At 50.1% G+C, this 16,961-nt stretch overlaps 1 protein-coding gene across 1 annotated transcript in view; it reads right to left on the reverse strand.

The window, feature by feature from the left end:
* LOC102435411 (pancreatic lipase-related protein 2-like) overlaps positions 1-8,051 on the reverse strand; it is a 46,927-nt gene extending 38,876 nt beyond the window's left edge. The window contains exons 1-5 of the mRNA XM_023753334.1: positions 8,003-8,051; positions 5,523-5,677; positions 3,471-3,596; positions 1,377-1,511; positions 561-672 (exon numbers count right to left, since the gene is read on the reverse strand). Coding sequence (XP_023609102.1) covers positions 561-672; positions 1,377-1,511; positions 3,471-3,596; positions 5,523-5,677; positions 8,003-8,051 — 577 coding nt within the window. The remainder of the gene's footprint in view (positions 1-560; positions 673-1,376; positions 1,512-3,470; positions 3,597-5,522; positions 5,678-8,002) is intronic.
* Between the last annotated feature and the right edge of the window lie 8,910 nt (positions 8,052-16,961).

Genomic DNA, 16,961 nt, shown 5'->3' on the forward strand with positions numbered 1-16,961 from the left:
CCATCCTTCCCCCAATGCCTAGCGCACAGCCCTGGGCAAAGGAGACAGCCATCACACTGTTGGCACAGTGACATACACACGGGACTCAGCGGTGTCTGTGTCTATGTCTTGTGTGCCTTCATTTGCCTAGTGATTCATTCATTCATTCTTATTATCTACCACATGCTTCCTGTGACAGGTCTCAGCTACTTTCATTTTCTGCCTGTAGCTGGCACAGCCATGACAATTAATATTTGTGGAACTGATGAATTCGTATTAAAAAACCATTTCACTGTTCAAAAATCTGCCGTACTCTAACAATATTAATCCTGAAGTCATGAGTTGAATGTGCTAGTTATATTTTTCCTTTTTAATAAACGTGTTTTCATTTACAATCTTGTATCTTTTGTAATTTACATGAAAATGTATGGGCAATTATTTTTTAAATCTAAGTCTGGCAGCACCTAAAATCAGTGTCTCTGGAGGACTGTAGGGGCGCCCTTGGCCATGAGAAGTGCCTGTGTCTGGGCTTCCATTGCCCTACAGGCCCGCCCCTGTCACCCCACCCCCGCACCCCTTACCTGTGATCCTGCCCACGGAGCCCCCCAGCCTCCTGCCCGCCTCGCCAGCCGCGTGCGCGCCCAGGCTGTGGCCAATGATGTGCACTTTCTTCAGGCTGTAGCCCATCTTGGTCTGTGGACGGATGGCAGGTCAGGGACCCCAGGCCCGGGTGGAGATGCCCTGGCTCAGGGAAGGGGATGGAGACAGGTCTCTGCAGGAATGACCTGGCTCCAGGACCACCTAGGACAGCATGACCGGGCCCTGGACCACCACATTCTCTGAGTCCCCTTGCCCAGGCAGGGGGGAGAAAATAGGGGGAAAGTGGAGGAAAAGGCGGTAGGGACAGTGCTGACCAGTGGCCTCTGTGTCCACTGCAGGCGGCCTGGGGAGCCTGGCCGGGCACTGCCTGCTCCACCCACACCCACTGCAGCCTCCCTCCCCTCCCGCAGGGCCTGGGCCTGCCTGGAGAGCCTGGGCACCGGGCCCAGCTCTGGGTGGTCAGGAATAGACCTTCCAGAAGGAGGTAAGGGGCTTTCCCTTTCTGAGAAAGAAGACCCATCTTCTGGGCTGACAATTCCCAGAACAGTCTCCAAGGACGGCTTATTTCAAAAGGGGCAACCGAGTCCCAAAGTGGTTCCTTTGCCCCAGGCGCCACTACGGATCTTCAGGACACTCCAGGAGGGAAGGCTGCAGTTTCATTTTATGAGACGCCCCTCTGTGTGTCCAGGCTTCCAGCCCCAGCCCCTGCGCACCAGTCACCAGGCTGCCTCTGGGTGCACGGGGTCTGCCTGCCCCCTCGGAGCCCTCCCCACAGGATGGGGCTCAGGAGCATTTACCGACAGCTCTTGTATTAAGAACGCTATCTCGGCTCCCACGACTCGAATGTTGTGGACGGCTTGGTTGTAACCTGTCCTGGCCCCACGCTTCCAGTCCACGCAGATGCAGTTCACCCTCTCCACCTTAAACATTTTCTGGGGAGAAAAACAAGAGGGAGAATCCAATGTATCAATAGGCACAGGCCGCACACTCCAGCGATAGGAATTCACAGCCACCAAGCATCTCATTTGTGTCAGAGTTTTCATATTCCTCCACTTGTCCCAATCCTCACCACTTCACCAGGAACTCGGTACCTGATCTCCACTTAACAGATGTGAATGCCGAGGCCTGGAATGGAGTAAGTGACTGGCCAAAGGTCTCCCAGATGGTTATTGACACAGCCAGGCAGAAAAAGGATCCCTTACTACATCAGGGCTTAGCCAACTGTTATGGGAGGGCCAGATCCACCTGCTCATATTAATCAAGTTTTATTGGGAACAGCCACACCCCTTTGTTTACATTCTCTCTCCCCCTCTGCTTTGGAGCAACAACAGGGTTGAGTGGAAACCATATGACCTGCAAATGCTGAACTATTTACTACCCAGTCCTTTACAGGAAGTTGGCTGCCACTTGTACTAAGTTTGCTGCCACTGTACTAGGTGCTGAAGCCACGGGAGGGCTGCTCTTATGTTCCCAACAATGCGTAGGTGGGAGCTAGAAGGTATTAACAGACGAGATGACATTTAGATGGAGGCAGCTACAACTCTCCCCACATGTGCATCTTCTATATTATGTGGTGTGGCCGCCGTGTGCTGCCCAAGCTCAGACTGGTCCCATGATGGGACCAAATACCTGTCAGAAAGAGCCACTGCAGAGCCTGTGTTCATTGGAGGATGGCCTGGACTACCCCGGGGAGTGAGGCAGGGAGGAGTTGCCGGGAGGCCAGGGCCTGGGGATGAACACGTCCCCCTGACTCTCCCACCTCCACATTCACGTGGCGTCCTTCTGGGACTTGGGGACACGTGTGAACGCCCAAACCGCCAGAGGAGCAGCCCATCCTTCAGAAAAAGCTGCCCAAGGTCTCCCCATGCAGACTAAGCTGAAATCCATGCCCCTGAGCACCTCCTAAAGATTAAATCTGTAGACACAAGGTTGTGGTATTTTATAGACAGGAGACCTGGCTTTGCATTCCCACCTCTGGATTCTACTCTGGGCAAGTGTTGAACTTCTCCTGCCTTAATTTCCTCATCTATAAAATGGGAACAATAACTCTACCTTTCTCACAACATTGCTGGGGGCGGTCAAATGAGACAAAGACTGTGAAATAATGATCACAGTGTCGCGCTCAGAGGAAGTGCTCAGAAAATGGATGTTATGAATAATGATTCATCACTAACATTCCTGATTCCTTCAGAACTGGGCCATCCAATACTGTGGCCACTGGCTCCAGGTGGCTATTTATAATGAATGAAAGTCCATAGAATTTAAAAGTCAAGTCTTTGGTCAACTCCCCGCATTTCAGGTGCTGGGTGAGCGCAGGGGAGCAGTGGCTCCTGGTTGGGACATGACGCCATGGAGCCTTTCCGCCCTCACAGAGAGCTCTGTGGGACAGCAGGGTTTCAGGGGCCACGTTTACATGGGTTTCTAATGCCACACATAAGACACCCGAGACCAATGCCAGGTAATTTGCTGATGCCTCCGATTCAGGGGCGTTTTGATTGGCCCTTCGGTCTCTTTGGTCTCCGAAGATGGAGGCAGCTACAACTCTCCCCACATGTGCATCTTCTATATTATGTGGTGTGGCCGCCGTGTGCTGCCCAAGCTCAGACTGGTCCCGTAATGGGACCAAATACCTGTCAGAAAGAGCCACTGCAGAGCCTGTGTTCATTGGAGGATGGCCTGGTCAGAAGAGAGGATGGGCTACAGGTCAGGGGGTCGGGAGAACTTGACCGTGGACGATCCGGGGGACCCAGGGTGTCCTTGGAGATTTGAGGAAGGAGCATCTGTCCCTGGACGGTCTTCGTTCCCATTCTCAGGGCAGTGACCAGGAAAGTGTTTGAAGCTGGGTGCCCGGTGCTGGTCTCAGAGGCGAGTGGCTGGGGGCAGGGCCCTACCTGGCACATGTCCATCAGCCATCTCTCCTCCCCCTTGTCTATGAAGCCGTGGATGATGAAGCGTGTCTTGCGGTCCAGTTGGAAGTTTGAAATGTTCACGGTCGCCAGGTTCATGGAGGAGATCGGCTGGTTAAAGTGGAAAAGGTGAATTGGGACATTGGCCTTTCCAAGCCAATGGCCTGTGAGAGCCAGTTCCAGGGAGACTGGGTCACTGGATCAGCTCCCACGAAGTTGGGTCGGGCTAGAATATGAGTTCCTGCCCTGGGTTTTGAGGACAGGATTCAGAAGGTCCACGTTCATGGACTTCCTAGCATTTCTGTTAATTATGAAATTGGCAATAAGCCACTGTCATCATAACAGCACTCTGTCACCAATGGCAGTCACGGGAATTATCATGTCAAGGACAATGGTTGCAGAGGTCTTAAAAATCAGTTATTCTCATTACTATTTGTAGTGGCCTTAGTTAGACCAACCCGTGGATCTTGTTATTTAGTGAGATAATAATAAAGCAGCATAGATATGACTGGGACATATATTTGTGATTTCAAATGTTCTGATAACTGTTTTTCAATATAATTGGTTTCCTTTGCAATTCAATGTGTTTTATTTCGCATTTAAATACATCATCCTGAGAAGGGACCTCTCGGCTTCCCCAGATGGTGGAAGATGTTTCTAGAACAGAAACAGTGAAGGACCCCAGGCCAGAAGCACCAGAACAAGGGGAGATGCGGCTCAGTGGAGCCATGAGGGGCATCTCAAGCTTGTAGCACTTAAGAACTGATGCCTACATGCCAGGGGCCCCTTCACCAGCCCCCTGGGCACCACGCCTGAGGAATCACCAGAAGATAAAAACAGCCCAACCACCAGTCCAAGGGGACTCCCAGCTGAGGGCTCTAAGGGGGAGTTTGTCACCTACAATCCCAGGGCAGCCGGCCTCAGGGATGGATGGCCAGTCATTGGCTCTCCAAACTGTCAGGGGTGGCGCTGTGAGCAGCTGAGCTCTGAGCACCTTCTTCCTGGTCACTTCTAAGCACCTGGAAGAGCCTGTCCTGCCTCCACCCGCAGGCCTTCTGGGGACTGGAGGTCACTCCCAGGGTCCTTTTTGCTTTTGTGATTAGATGGCCCCTCCACTCTAGGCGAAGTTGCTCAGTGGTTAGAGCAGCCGTGGGCAAACTGCGGCCCACGGGCCAGATCCGGCCCGTTTGAAATGAATAAAACTAAAAAAAAAAAAAAAAGACCGTACCCTTTTATGTAATGATGTTTACTTTGAATTTATATTAGTTCACACAAACACTCCATCCATGCTTTTTTTCAGGCCCTCCGGTCCAGTTTAAGAACCCATTGTGGCCCTCGAGTCAAAAAGTTTGCCCACCCCTGAGTTAGAGCATTGGCCCATGCACCGAAGGGTCACGCGTTTGATTCCTGGTCAAAGGCTTGCACCTGGGTGGCAGGTTTGATCCCAAGCCCCAGTTGGGGCTCATATGGGAGGCAACCAATCAATGTGTCTCTCTCACATCAATGTTTCTCCCTCTCCCTCTTTCTCTCTCCCTTTCTCTCTCTCTTGTTCTCTTTCCCCTTCCATTCTCCCTTCAAGTCTCTAAAAAGCAATCGAAAAAATATCCTCCGGTGAGGATTAACAACAACAAAAACAAGTCCCTCTCCCACACCTGTCTTCTGGCTCATCAGGAAGGACTTACACCTCCACCCTCATTCCCTGAGTGGCTTCTCTCCTCCCACCCCCAGTGCAGGAAGAAGATGGACACACCAGGCCTGGATTCCCCAAAAATGCTGCTCCTACCCACATCCTCCCAGAATCGGGGGTCAGTGCCAGGAAGGCCTGTGCACAGTGTGTGGAATGTGGGCGTTTCTGGGCCCGGCACCCATAGACCTCATCAGGGGTTCCCGATCCTGAGAGCTAAGGTGGCTGCCAGTGGAGAGGGAGCATCGCCCCGACCGCCCCACGGCCCTGCCTTTTCCTTAGACAACCGCGTGCAGACGCCAGTGTGGGCGCCCCACTCCACCCGCCCTGCAGTCCCGCCAGGCCCCTCTTACTTGGTAGCTGTTGGGATTCTCATTTGTGTAGAGAAGAAACCTGGTTTTGATGAGCTTGGGGGGCCAGGGGAATAGCTTCAGGGGCCGCTGTAAGATTCCTGTCCATGGCTTGTCATCGGGGAAGCAGCCGAAAGGTTCATAGCAGACCTCCTTTCCTGGGGCAGAAAGAGCAGCACAGGAGACACTGTGAGTTCAGAAAAGGAGTGACCTCGCCTCAGCTACACAGGAGGCATTTAAGGGTGCAGCCCGGGGTGGCCAGGCCAATGCTGGGCTCCACCTGCTGTCAGTGCTCCCCAAATTCCACGGAGACAAGAATCGCCTGTACTCATGTCCAGCGCCTCCCTGGGTGATTCTGATTCGCAGGGAGGGAGGGGGGCACCGGGAAGTGCTTGTTTCATGCTGTTTTCACCCTGATCATCAGGCCAGAGGGGGATTGGGTGAGCTTCCTGGGAACCTTCTGCCTTAAAACTACCTCTTCCGGGAGAGCCCCAGACGGCCCTTTACATGCCATCACCCGGCATCAGGTATGATAGCGCCTGTGATTCTGTTGCGCAGAGAAGCTACTGGGTGGACCGTGATGCTGGCGCTACACCCAGCACAGCAGCTGTTCCTGGGTGCGGTCCAATCCCCTTGTCTTCATGTCACCCCTTGACGCACATTGTCCCCCAATTATTCTCTGTCATTTCAGGTTTTCCCTGTTGTTTACAGAAAAGGTACATTTCTTAAGGCCAGGGATGACGGATATTTTCATCATTCTGTATACAGTAGGTGCTCAATACATGCAACCGATAACCCAAATAACCACATCCACATCTGAGGTTCATTCCTCAAGAGTACACACAAGTATTTTCACAGAGAGTGCCCACTGAGGGCTCATGCTCAAATCCAGAGGATTTCAATGGCTCTTCTCCCTTAGGCTTCCTCCACTCCAAAACGGATGGTGCCAGAGGTTGGCTATTCACTCAAACACTGACAGTAGTCATCAGTTTTTACCACCTGAAGCAAGAGTAGACTGTTTACTCTGTGCCAGGTACCACACTAGCACTTCACCAGCATTATTCCCTTTAAGCCTCAAAATAGCCCATGAGTAAGGAATTGCTTCCAATTTACAGATGGGAAAACCAAGGCACAGAGAGACAAAGTAAGCTTCCCAAGGTCACAGCTAATGGTGGGGCCAGGATTTGAACTGGGGAAGTTTAATTGGGAATAAAGCTAGGCACTGAGGAGATGGAAAGACCCATCAGGTACAAACCCTGCCTTGAACGAGAGGAAATCTAACAGGGAAGGAATGATGATGACCTTGACTTCCTTCCAGGAAGAGGGACCAGTCCCAGACGAAGGGCTGCTGAGACTAAAGCAAGTCTTGCTTCAGGTCGTAAATGCAGGAGCTTGAAGGCCAGGGTCAGGCACCAGGGCTGTTAGGTGGCTAGTGAGTGGAGGTGCTGGTGAGTGTGGTGGGACTGGTGCTCCATGAAGTTGTTTTCGGGAACCCAGTCTGTGTGGCTCAGAGGCAAGAGAGCCTGGGAGAGGTGGGGGTTGGAGTGGGGCAGTACAGGGGTGGTGGGTCTGAGAGGAAACAGGCATTCTAGGCTTGGGTGACAGTGGAAATGAAGGGAAGGGTGGAGAGACGGGGTAGGGAGTGGTACCTGAGTGTGGACAAGTGAGTGTGAGGCGTGGTGGGAGGCCGTGGTGGATCTGCCTGCAAATTGGAAGGGGCCGGTGGGGATATGGGCAGTGTGGGGATCAGAGGCTGGGCAAAGGGGAAGCCACAGGAATAGGGGGAGGAGGGCGCTGGGAGTGACCTCTGTGGGACGCCCACATTTAGGGCAGGAGGAGGTAGAGGAGGAGCAAAGGAGACCAAGAGGGGCCAGAAAGGCCTGAGGAGCAGCCAGACCCGGGTGGGCTCTGCTCTCTGGAGTCAGGTCCTGCTGCGTGGCCAAGATGGAAGGGAGGCCAAGAGTGGGCTGGGCAAGGTGAGGAGGAAAGGAGGACTCCTGGTCCAGAAGGAAGCCCAGCAGAAGGGAGGCCAGAGGAAAGGCTCAGATTGGAGCTGGAGAGACAGAGGTGGCAACAGTGAGAGGAGTGATGGGGATGGAGGTACAGTTCTCCGCGGGACACATCCATGTAGCTTAGGCTTCAGACATGCACTTGTCCACGGAAGGGACTGAGGGTTTTAAAGGACTGTGGAGAGCACCCTCCCTCAACTCCGCTGCCCAACAGCCTACCACTAGGGTCACCCCATCACAGCCAGTTGCTGGAGGAAAAGGGCAGATGGGTCCCCATGGTCATCAGTTTCCAAGATGTTGCCCAGTGTTTGCTACAGCATCAACACTTGGCAAAAGGTGGCAATTGTTGTTTTTGAAATAAAGATAATGCTGTTCATTATGATGATAATGATGATGAGACCTCTAGCTGCCTCACCCAGAGGCCAGCCCAGGCACAGTCCCTTCCTCCCCACGGGGATGGGACAGCACCCTCACCTCTGACGGTGGCCAGCAGGAGGAGGCCGACGATCCAGGAGGGCAGCATCTACATGGATGAAAACACAGACAGTGGGGACCATCGCCCAACCCAGACAGGGCAGGGGGCCTCGAGCCCAGGGAAGCCCAGTGCCTGGGTCCCATCAGGCGTCCCTCCAGGCGGGACCCTGAGGCTGAGGACTCCCCACACAGAGAGAGGGCAGCACCTCTGTGGAAACCGGATGCAGGATCCTCCCAGGTCAGTGGCTGCTCCCTCTGGGCCATGTCCCTCCTGCTTCCCAACCCTGCCAAGCGCCCTCCCGGACAGAGCCATGACTTACTGTGAGACACCTGTGTTCCACTCAGCCTTGGGGTGTCTGTGGCCTTTTATAGCCAGGCTTTATCCTTTGGACTCTTTAGAGGAAAGGACAGGAAGATGGATAAGAGTGCTTTGCACCGAGATTATCATAAACACATACAGTCAGCTGAGCAGGGATCAGAGCTTTTTAAAGTGAGATCACAGGGGGGAAAACAGACTTTGGGGACAGATGTTATATTGGAAATCATCGAGCTAAACAGAGGATGCCTTAATCAGTAAGCCAAATTTGGAGTCTTTATTACACCGGCGGTCTAAGATGAGTTATCTCCAGAGTCTGAGCAAACTAATATGGAGGAAGATTTCTCTTTATACCTTCCCAGTTCCTTTGTCTCCTAAATATGAGGTTTCCGGAACTTTTGCCGGCTTTACAAAGAGCCCTATGTAGTGGGAGATATTTTGCAGGAAGCTTGTAGCCTTGAGCACAGTACCATTTAGATAACTCAAACACACCTGGCATGGCAGTAACCAGGGATGGCAGCAGAGCGGATTGCAAGGCCAGGTAATTGAGCTTCTTTTCCCTATTATTCGAGCAAGCTTGTTTACAGAACCAAGAATAGCAGAGTTAATTCATAGAACAAAGGACCATCTATCTTTAGTGGACAATTTCAAATAGCAGTTTTTGCAACATGGAGGTGATGCGAGCAAGATGGAGTGCCTGTGCTTCACAGGAAGAGACCCCATTAATCTGAATCTACAGGTTCAGCTGCCAAAAGATTGTGTTTCCGAGGTGAGAAGAGGGAACACCAGCCTCCTGTTCAAAATCCCTTTGGAAACAGGAGCCCAAGCCTGTCTTGGTGCCTGTAGGTATGGGCAGGAATGGGATCTGCAGGTTTGCTGTTCCCGGGAGGCACCTGGGTATGAGGACACCTGTCTCCTCATCTCCGGGTATGGGCTGGGTGGAGAGCCGCCTCCAAAGGACCTGGACAGAGAACAAAAGCAAAGGCAACCCTTTGTTGTGCAAGAAAGAGTGAAACAAACACTGTTTACAGAGATAGCTTTGTTTGGAAACCATATAGTCTATTTTCAATGAATTTCTGAGCTGCATGGACTGTATATTGACCTGGAGATAAAGTGAAGGTTACCTGGCCTGTCTCTTCCAGGATCAAGGATCAAGCCCGCAACCTGGGCATGTGCCCTGACATGGAATTGAATAGTGACCTCCTGGTTCATAGGTCTACGCTCAGCCACTGAGACATACCGGTGGGCAGAGTTTCTCTCTCTTGCTCACTGAATTCCAGGTGCATTGGCCTGAAAATTTTTGAAAGTGCCCACTCTGGGGTCTTTGCATATTCTGTTTCCTCTTCCCAAAACATACCATCCCCACTCACTTCTGACCTAAGTCAAAGTGTCCCCTGTCCTACAAGAAGCCTTCCTCACTGCCCAGAGTGGGACCAGGTCTTCCTTTACATTCTAATCATGTTCCCATTTACCTTCCATGGAACATATCTCAGCTGGCAATCGTATTTCAGTGCCTGTTTGTTTAGACCTTGCCTTGGTGGGAGGGTCGCGGTGTGGGTGGACATTTCTGTGTGGCCAGAGCCTAGCACAGCCCCTGGCAGATACCTTGATCACCATTGGATCAGGCATTGCTGGAGGAAAGGATGGGACCATGGAAGCTAATGACTCATGGGCTGGTGAGCTTGGTAACTTCTAGATCTCTCCTGCCTCCCCCTCCTGCCCTGTGGCCAGGAGGAATCTTCTATGGCCTCCATTGGCCTTGCCCTTGGCCCTCTAGTTGGGTTCAGCCAATGGGAGGCGCCTCAGGGAGATCAGAGTGGGGGAGGAAGGGTTAGAGTATTTCTACCCAGGCTCCCTCCCATCTGTGCTGGCATTGAGCAACGTTGCACTTCTCTCCTGAGGACTGAAGCTCCTCTCAAGCAGCTCCCTCCCATGGCCCCAGCTCCTTCCATGTTCCTAGGACAGCTCCTTCCCTCCCTCCAGGCTTCAGGCCACCAGGATGTCAGAGCTTCCAGCTGCTGCTGAGCCCTGTCCACCTTTGCGACTAGTCCCTTTGATATGCCCTTTGAGTGGGCCATCTCTTTGCCTCTGGGGTCCCTCACAGGTGCAGCTGGACACTGGATCATGTTCCCATTGGCTCACCCCAACGCGGGAGGATGTGGGTCAGAGGCCTGGGGTCCATCTGAGGGGATTAGCTAGGCTTTGGGTACGTTCCTTTCCTCACTCCATAACGAGGATCTCGCTCCTTATCAGGGAAGGGTTCAGAGTTGTGTAGTTCTTGAGTTTCTGGTTTTGCAGCCCACACTACACTGAGTGGCCAGATTATTATGCCCACCCCATCAGTACAACGAAGTGAATTAGTTCTACAAATAATAATAAAACCTTGAGAGTATTTGCTTAGGAAGTTTTCAATATTCAGTATTTTTGGAAGTGTCAATGAAGGACCGATGGGTTGGTCATAATCATCTGTCTGGTCAGTGCAGTAGCAGCCAACCTCTTCTGTGATTTCGTTGTAGTTTTTGCCAAAGGTTTAGCACATTATCTTCAAAGAGTCAGTGGGTCCCATCACCCATGCCCTCCTGGTTCCCGCCACAGATTAGTCCAGGAATCAGGGAACTGCTAGCCTGAGTCGCATTTCATCTGGTCAACACCCACCAGCTCCTGCTGGGGTCCTCCCAGGGCAGGGATGTTCACCAGGCTCCTGGACCCCCGTGTCCCCTGAGTGGAAACCAGGAGTCAAATCTTCAATGAGAAAAAAAAGAACTTTGATGAGAAAAAGAAGTTATATCTAGGTGTTCACTGAGTGAAACGTGGGCTTGCTTTCATGAATGTAGGGAACACACCACAGCCATATCTGTCACCTTAGACCAGTAGAAATCCGCACCTCCTCACACTCATGACATTCGTTACAAACAGCTGGAGATGATGGTACTGCGATCACTACTCTACCATGATTACGATTCTTAGCACCACCACACTGTCTGACATGCTGCTGTTCAATACAGGCCTAAAGGAACATGCTATTGCACAAATGGATTCTTTTTACTATTTGGATACTATTTCAATATAATTCATTTCCTCTGTAAGCTCCTGTATTTTATTTTACATTTAAAAACATTATTCTGAGAAGAGGCCCACATTTTCTCCAGGCAGCCAGGCGGACCCTGGTACAGAAATGGTTAAGACCCTTGTCCAGGGAAACAACCAAGGAGGAGTGTAAAGAGTGAGTGTCATACAAGCCAGAACAACCGCCCAAACCCCACAGGACCTGGGATTGCAGTCTATCTGATTGTTTAAAACAGTGTGGTAGAAAAATGCTGCTGTGGAAAACATGATACAGTACAGGCAAAACACAGGCATAATAACAGAAAACCCATGTGTGTACTCACACACAAATCCTATTTTTTTGTGTTTCTTTTTGAAAAGGGTGTGTAGAGGGAGCTAAACCATAATGCCAACAATGGTTATTTAGATGATGGTGCTATTGGTCATTTTTATTTTCTTATTTGTGCCCCCCACCACCCCAATTTTCCACAGGCAAAAGCTATCATTAATATAATCAGGAAGAACTGTTATCTTAAGTCCTTATTTGAGCCTGACTGGTATATCTCAGTGGTTGAGCATGAACCTATGAACCAGGAGGTCATAGTTTGATTTCTGGTCAGAGCATATGTGTAGGTTGCGGGCTCCAGCCCTACTAGAGGGCGTGCAGGAAGCAGCCAATAAATGATTCTCTCCCTTTCCCTTACTCTCTGAAATCAATAAAAATATTTTTTTAAAACGAATCCTTATTTGGATTGATTAGGAGATATTTTAATCTTTTAGATATTGTGCCTTTGCAGAAAAAAAGTCACATCTCAACACAAGGTAGCTGGCACTCTCTTCAAAGGGCGAGGGCAAGGCTCAGCGAGTAGTTGGGATATTTTCCAGTTTTCCAGAAGCCCTGGGAGCGTGACCCCACAAAGTCCCAGAAGAGAAACCAGGAGACAGACCCCTCACCTGCCTGGGCGGGAAGAGTGAGCCTGCTGTCCGGCCCCTCAGACACGCACCACGGGAGGTGTAGCTGGTTGGTCCCCCCTCCCGAACCACAGAGTTTGGGGATCACTGCTCTGGGCTCCAGCGTACTGAGATCTTTGCCCTTGAAATTAAGGGGATCCAAGACCAAAGTGGTTCCTCAAAACTGCCCTCGTGTTAACCTCATCCACGGGATCACATCATGCATCAAAATTTAAGCTCCAACTAATTCATCTGATACAAATCTTTACAAAATGGCTCCTGGCCCGGCAGGTGTGGCTCATTTGGTTGAGTGTCATCCCCTGCACCAAGAGGTCTCCGGTTCAATTCCTGCTCAGGGCACATGCCCAGCTTGCAGGCTCAACCCCCAGTAGGGGATGTGTAGGAGGCAGGCTATTGGTGTTGCTATCTCTCTCTCCCCCCCTCTCCCTTCCTCTCTATCTAAACTAATCAATAACATATTTTAAAAAATAATAAATAACAAAATAAAAAATGGCTCCTGTAAAACACAAGAAAACAACCACCCAATGAAGTTACCAAAGTTGAATAAAGGCGATTTAAAAAATTGATTAGTAGTATCTAATTCTTCTACAACTTCAAGATTAAGATCACCAGGTTCAATGTGCAAATCTGTAACTCCTTTTGTTGAAGCCGTTCTGCATGGCGATTCTTTCCTTAATCTTTATCCTTTTTATTTCCCGTAGTGGCTAGGGCCTAGTCTATAATTGCCAGAGCATTGTCTGTCAGGGCTGGTAGAGAGATGATTTTAGTGCCCGGCAAATTGTCATGATTACTACAGGCTGCTGCATTCTTAATGAGCTCATTCCTGCCCTGAAGACAATGGCATTACCTGACCAGACAAAATTCCCTGGACTGGGGGAGCTGAAGAATCGGAGGGTGCGGACTTGCATGGTTTCTTTTGATATCAGGGCCTCCTGTCAGGATAGTCTGACTTCCATGGCAATTAAAACGATCCGTTGGGGTCACCTCTTTCTTCTGGGGTGAAAACTGACAGTTGTCATGGAGGCCGGATGTGGGAGGGGATGCACTGTTTTGGGTCCTCACAACCCCTCCTGGAGTGGTGACTGGCTGGTTCTAAACAGGCTCTCACCCATGGCTGTCACTTCGCTCTAGCACCATGGTTTCTACATGGAATCAGTTCAAGAAAGAAGGGAGCACAAGCAGGAAACACAAAGGTATAATGAATGTGACAGAGCCAGTCCAATGGAGGGAGGATGCTGAGAGCTGGGCTTTGGTGTCATCATGTCGGTGTGTGCCACATACCTGCTAATTGTCCTTGATGTAAAACTTAGGCACCCTAAGCCTTAGTTTTCAGTTATAAAATGAGAATACCTTCCTCATGAGGTTGTTTGGGGGGATTAAATGGGGGCAATATTCACAAAGGGTGTGGCCTACTCTTTGGGATATTTTCAGTTTTCCAGAAACATTACCTCCATATGTATATTTTTTATTGCTTTCAGAGAGGAAAGGAGAGGGAGAGAGAGATAGCGAAACATCCACACCCCACAGTGGGGATCGAGCCGGAAACCTGAGCATGTGTCCTTGTGTTGCATGCCCCCTAAAGAGAGCTTTACCAAGTTCATTTCCTGGGCTTGCAAATGAAGCTGCTTTTGGAAATTTGATTTTGTTGTTCTGAAGATCATTTTGGCTTTGTGAATAGCACAAGCTCCATTCCTGATCAGCCTCAAACAAAAACAGAGCATTAAAGTGTTTAAGGTTCAATCAAAGGCTTGCTGGGAGGGCACCATATTAAAATCACAGAAAAATCAATTCAATTTTTATTTTGAACGTGATTTGTCACTAATAGTGTTCTGATAGATAACACTGATGATACGGTAGCAGATGTAATTTCTATATATGAGCTCTACGTCTTTGTCAGAGTCATCATTAAGGAATTTGGCACGTATGCAGAACAATAAACGTCAACTGAAATATACACCAGCTACGTATAGATGGGCAGCTGAAGTGCGAGATGCTGGCACACGCTATACTTAGAAGTAATAAGATGTGGTCCCAAGTAGCTTGCGTTTTCAAACAAGAACTTTCTTTATGTTGTCATTGAAAACTTCTCATATTCCTGAAGGTCAGGAATGAATGGCACTATTAGCATTTAAAGCTAGGAAAAGGAAAAGTAATTTGATGTTCATTTACCATAACATTCTATGAAATAGCTTTGTAAAGCAGTCATTATTTTTCCCGACGGGAGGCTGGGAAGGCAGGGAGATGCCTGGTTTTCCACTGAGGGCTTTGTATCCCACCCTTATCACTGCTAACCTCCGACTAGTGGGGGACTGAGGAACGATGGGGTTTGTGGGGGGACAGGCACAGGCAGGTGCTGCCCTGGTCCTGGGAGCACAGGTAGAAAGAGAGGCAGCTGGGAATCAAGGCCAGCTCCGCCCCCTTGTGGAGCCCCATATCACACTCTGAGAATGAGTAAGCCTTAAGATTAGCAAGTGCCATTTAGACTCTTAGAAGGGGACACACGTTGGTTCTCAACCCTGGCTGTACATGTCCCACAGATTTTTAAAAAATACTGGTGCTGGGCCCCACCCCAGAAATTCCTACTGGTCCCGGGGACGGCCTGGGCATGGGGTTTCCTTTGAAAGCTCCCCAGTCAACTCTATTATGCAGCGAGGGCGAGAACCTCTGTTCTCTAAGTTGCCCCCCAACTAGGGATCAAGTCTGCAACCTGGGCATGTGCCCTGATGAGGACTGGAACTGGTGACCTCGTGGTTCCTGGGTCAACCCTCAAGCACTGAGGCACACAGGCAATGTTGTTGAGGCCTAGGCAGTCTCAAAGATCTCAGACAAGGACCTATTTCACTGCAGCAGACCAAGGTTTTGAATGCTGGACAGTGCTTCCGGAAAGAGAATTTTAGGAAACACAAAGAGGAAGGAAGCCCACTCTCTATCCTGCTAGGAAGTAGAGAGGCGCCCCCTAAAGGGAAGGGAGAGCTCCTTCTGCCTCATTCTCAGGACCTTGGGGTGTCACCTTGTTCCCTTTGAGTGCCCACCACACCTGTCACACAGCCTTTCAGGGAATTGCTAAATGAAGCCATTTCTTAATGCTAAGAATTAAATGCTGATGCTCTCACTCCTGCTCAACAGGCGAACTCTGCTCCACCTTCCCCGGCCCTGAAAGTGACACCCTCCACCTCGCCAGCCTATCCAACTCCCCAGATTCCGAGGAGCAAGTGGGCAGGTGGGCCGGGGGTCAGTGGGAGGCCAGGGGTTAGGGCAGAGGCCAGGCTAGAAGGCCCACACGCCACACACATCACAGAAGGATGTTAGATGCATGCATATTTGCAATTAGAAAAGTTTGGAGACCATTTCTATGCCCATCAGCAGGGACGAGCACACCACATCCATCCCTTGGTGGCATCTGTGAAGCCCCATGAAGATTAAAGGGTCTCTTTCTATACTATCTATAATAATAAAAGCATAATATGCTAATTAGATCAGAAGTCATTCCGGATGACCTTCCGGATGAAGCTGGGGCTGCAAGGGAAGCCTGGGTCCTGGGTGCCTGCTGGTGGATGGAGGGTAGCCTGGGTCCAAGGTGCCAGAGGGAAGCCAGAGCCAACAGCCGGGGGAAGGAAGGCCTACTCTTGCAAGAATTCCATGTTTTAGGCCTCTAGTTAGACCATAATTTCCAAACTATTTTTATAGTGTAAAAAGAAAGGTAAGAAGGGTGTTTTGTAGGCTACCAGCTGTGGAAGTGGGGCTGGGGTATATGAGATAGGTGCACACATATTGCTGGAAAAACCTCAAGTTGTTCCTGGGAGAGGAACTGGGGGCCTGGGGGCAAGACTGGAAGAAGTACCTTGTGTAAGAATACTCCCTGGCTCATTTGCATTTGGTGCCATGTGCAAATTCACATTTTTAAGGCCCTCACCCTCCATTGGCTCAGAGGTAAGCATGCCACCAAGGCTGCCCATCAATGGGGTCAGCTCCCTCCCACTAGGACAGTGATGGCGAACCTATGACACACATGTCAGAGGTGACACGTGAACTCATTTTTTGGTTGATTTTTCTTTGTTAAATGGCATTTAAATATATAATAAATATAAAAATATAAGTGTTTTTTTTACTATGGTTGCAAATATCAAACAATTTCTATATGTGACACGGCATCAGAGTTAAGTTAGGGTTTTTCAAAATGCTGACACGCCGCGCTCAAAAGGTTCGCCATCACTGCCCTAGGATGTTAAAATCTGGGCAGGCAGCACGTGGAAGTAATGATGAGCTTTTCAAATAGGACAGAACTTCATGGTCTACATTAGAACTGGCCACACAGGTGCCCTGAGAAAGATGGTGGCAAAGGACTGCGGGTGGGAGGTTTCAGACATAACCTGCAGCCAACTTGGCTCCACCATTTTGCTGTTGTTATTAATCCTCATCTGAGGACATTTTTTCCTGTGATTTTTAGAGAGAGTGGAAGGGAGAGAGGGAAGGAGAGAGAGAGAAAAACATCTATATGAGAGAGACGCATTGATGGTTGCCTCACGTAAGCACCCCAACCAGGGCCAGGGATGGAACCCGCTACCCTTGTATGTGCCCTTAACCAGGAATAAAACCTGAGACCCTTTGGTGCTCTAACCACTGAGA

The sequence above is a fragment of the Myotis lucifugus genome, unplaced genomic scaffold (assembly GCF_000147115.1).
Source record: "Myotis lucifugus unplaced genomic scaffold, Myoluc2.0 scaffold_44, whole genome shotgun sequence".
NCBI lineage: Eukaryota > Metazoa > Chordata > Mammalia > Chiroptera > Vespertilionidae > Myotis > Myotis lucifugus.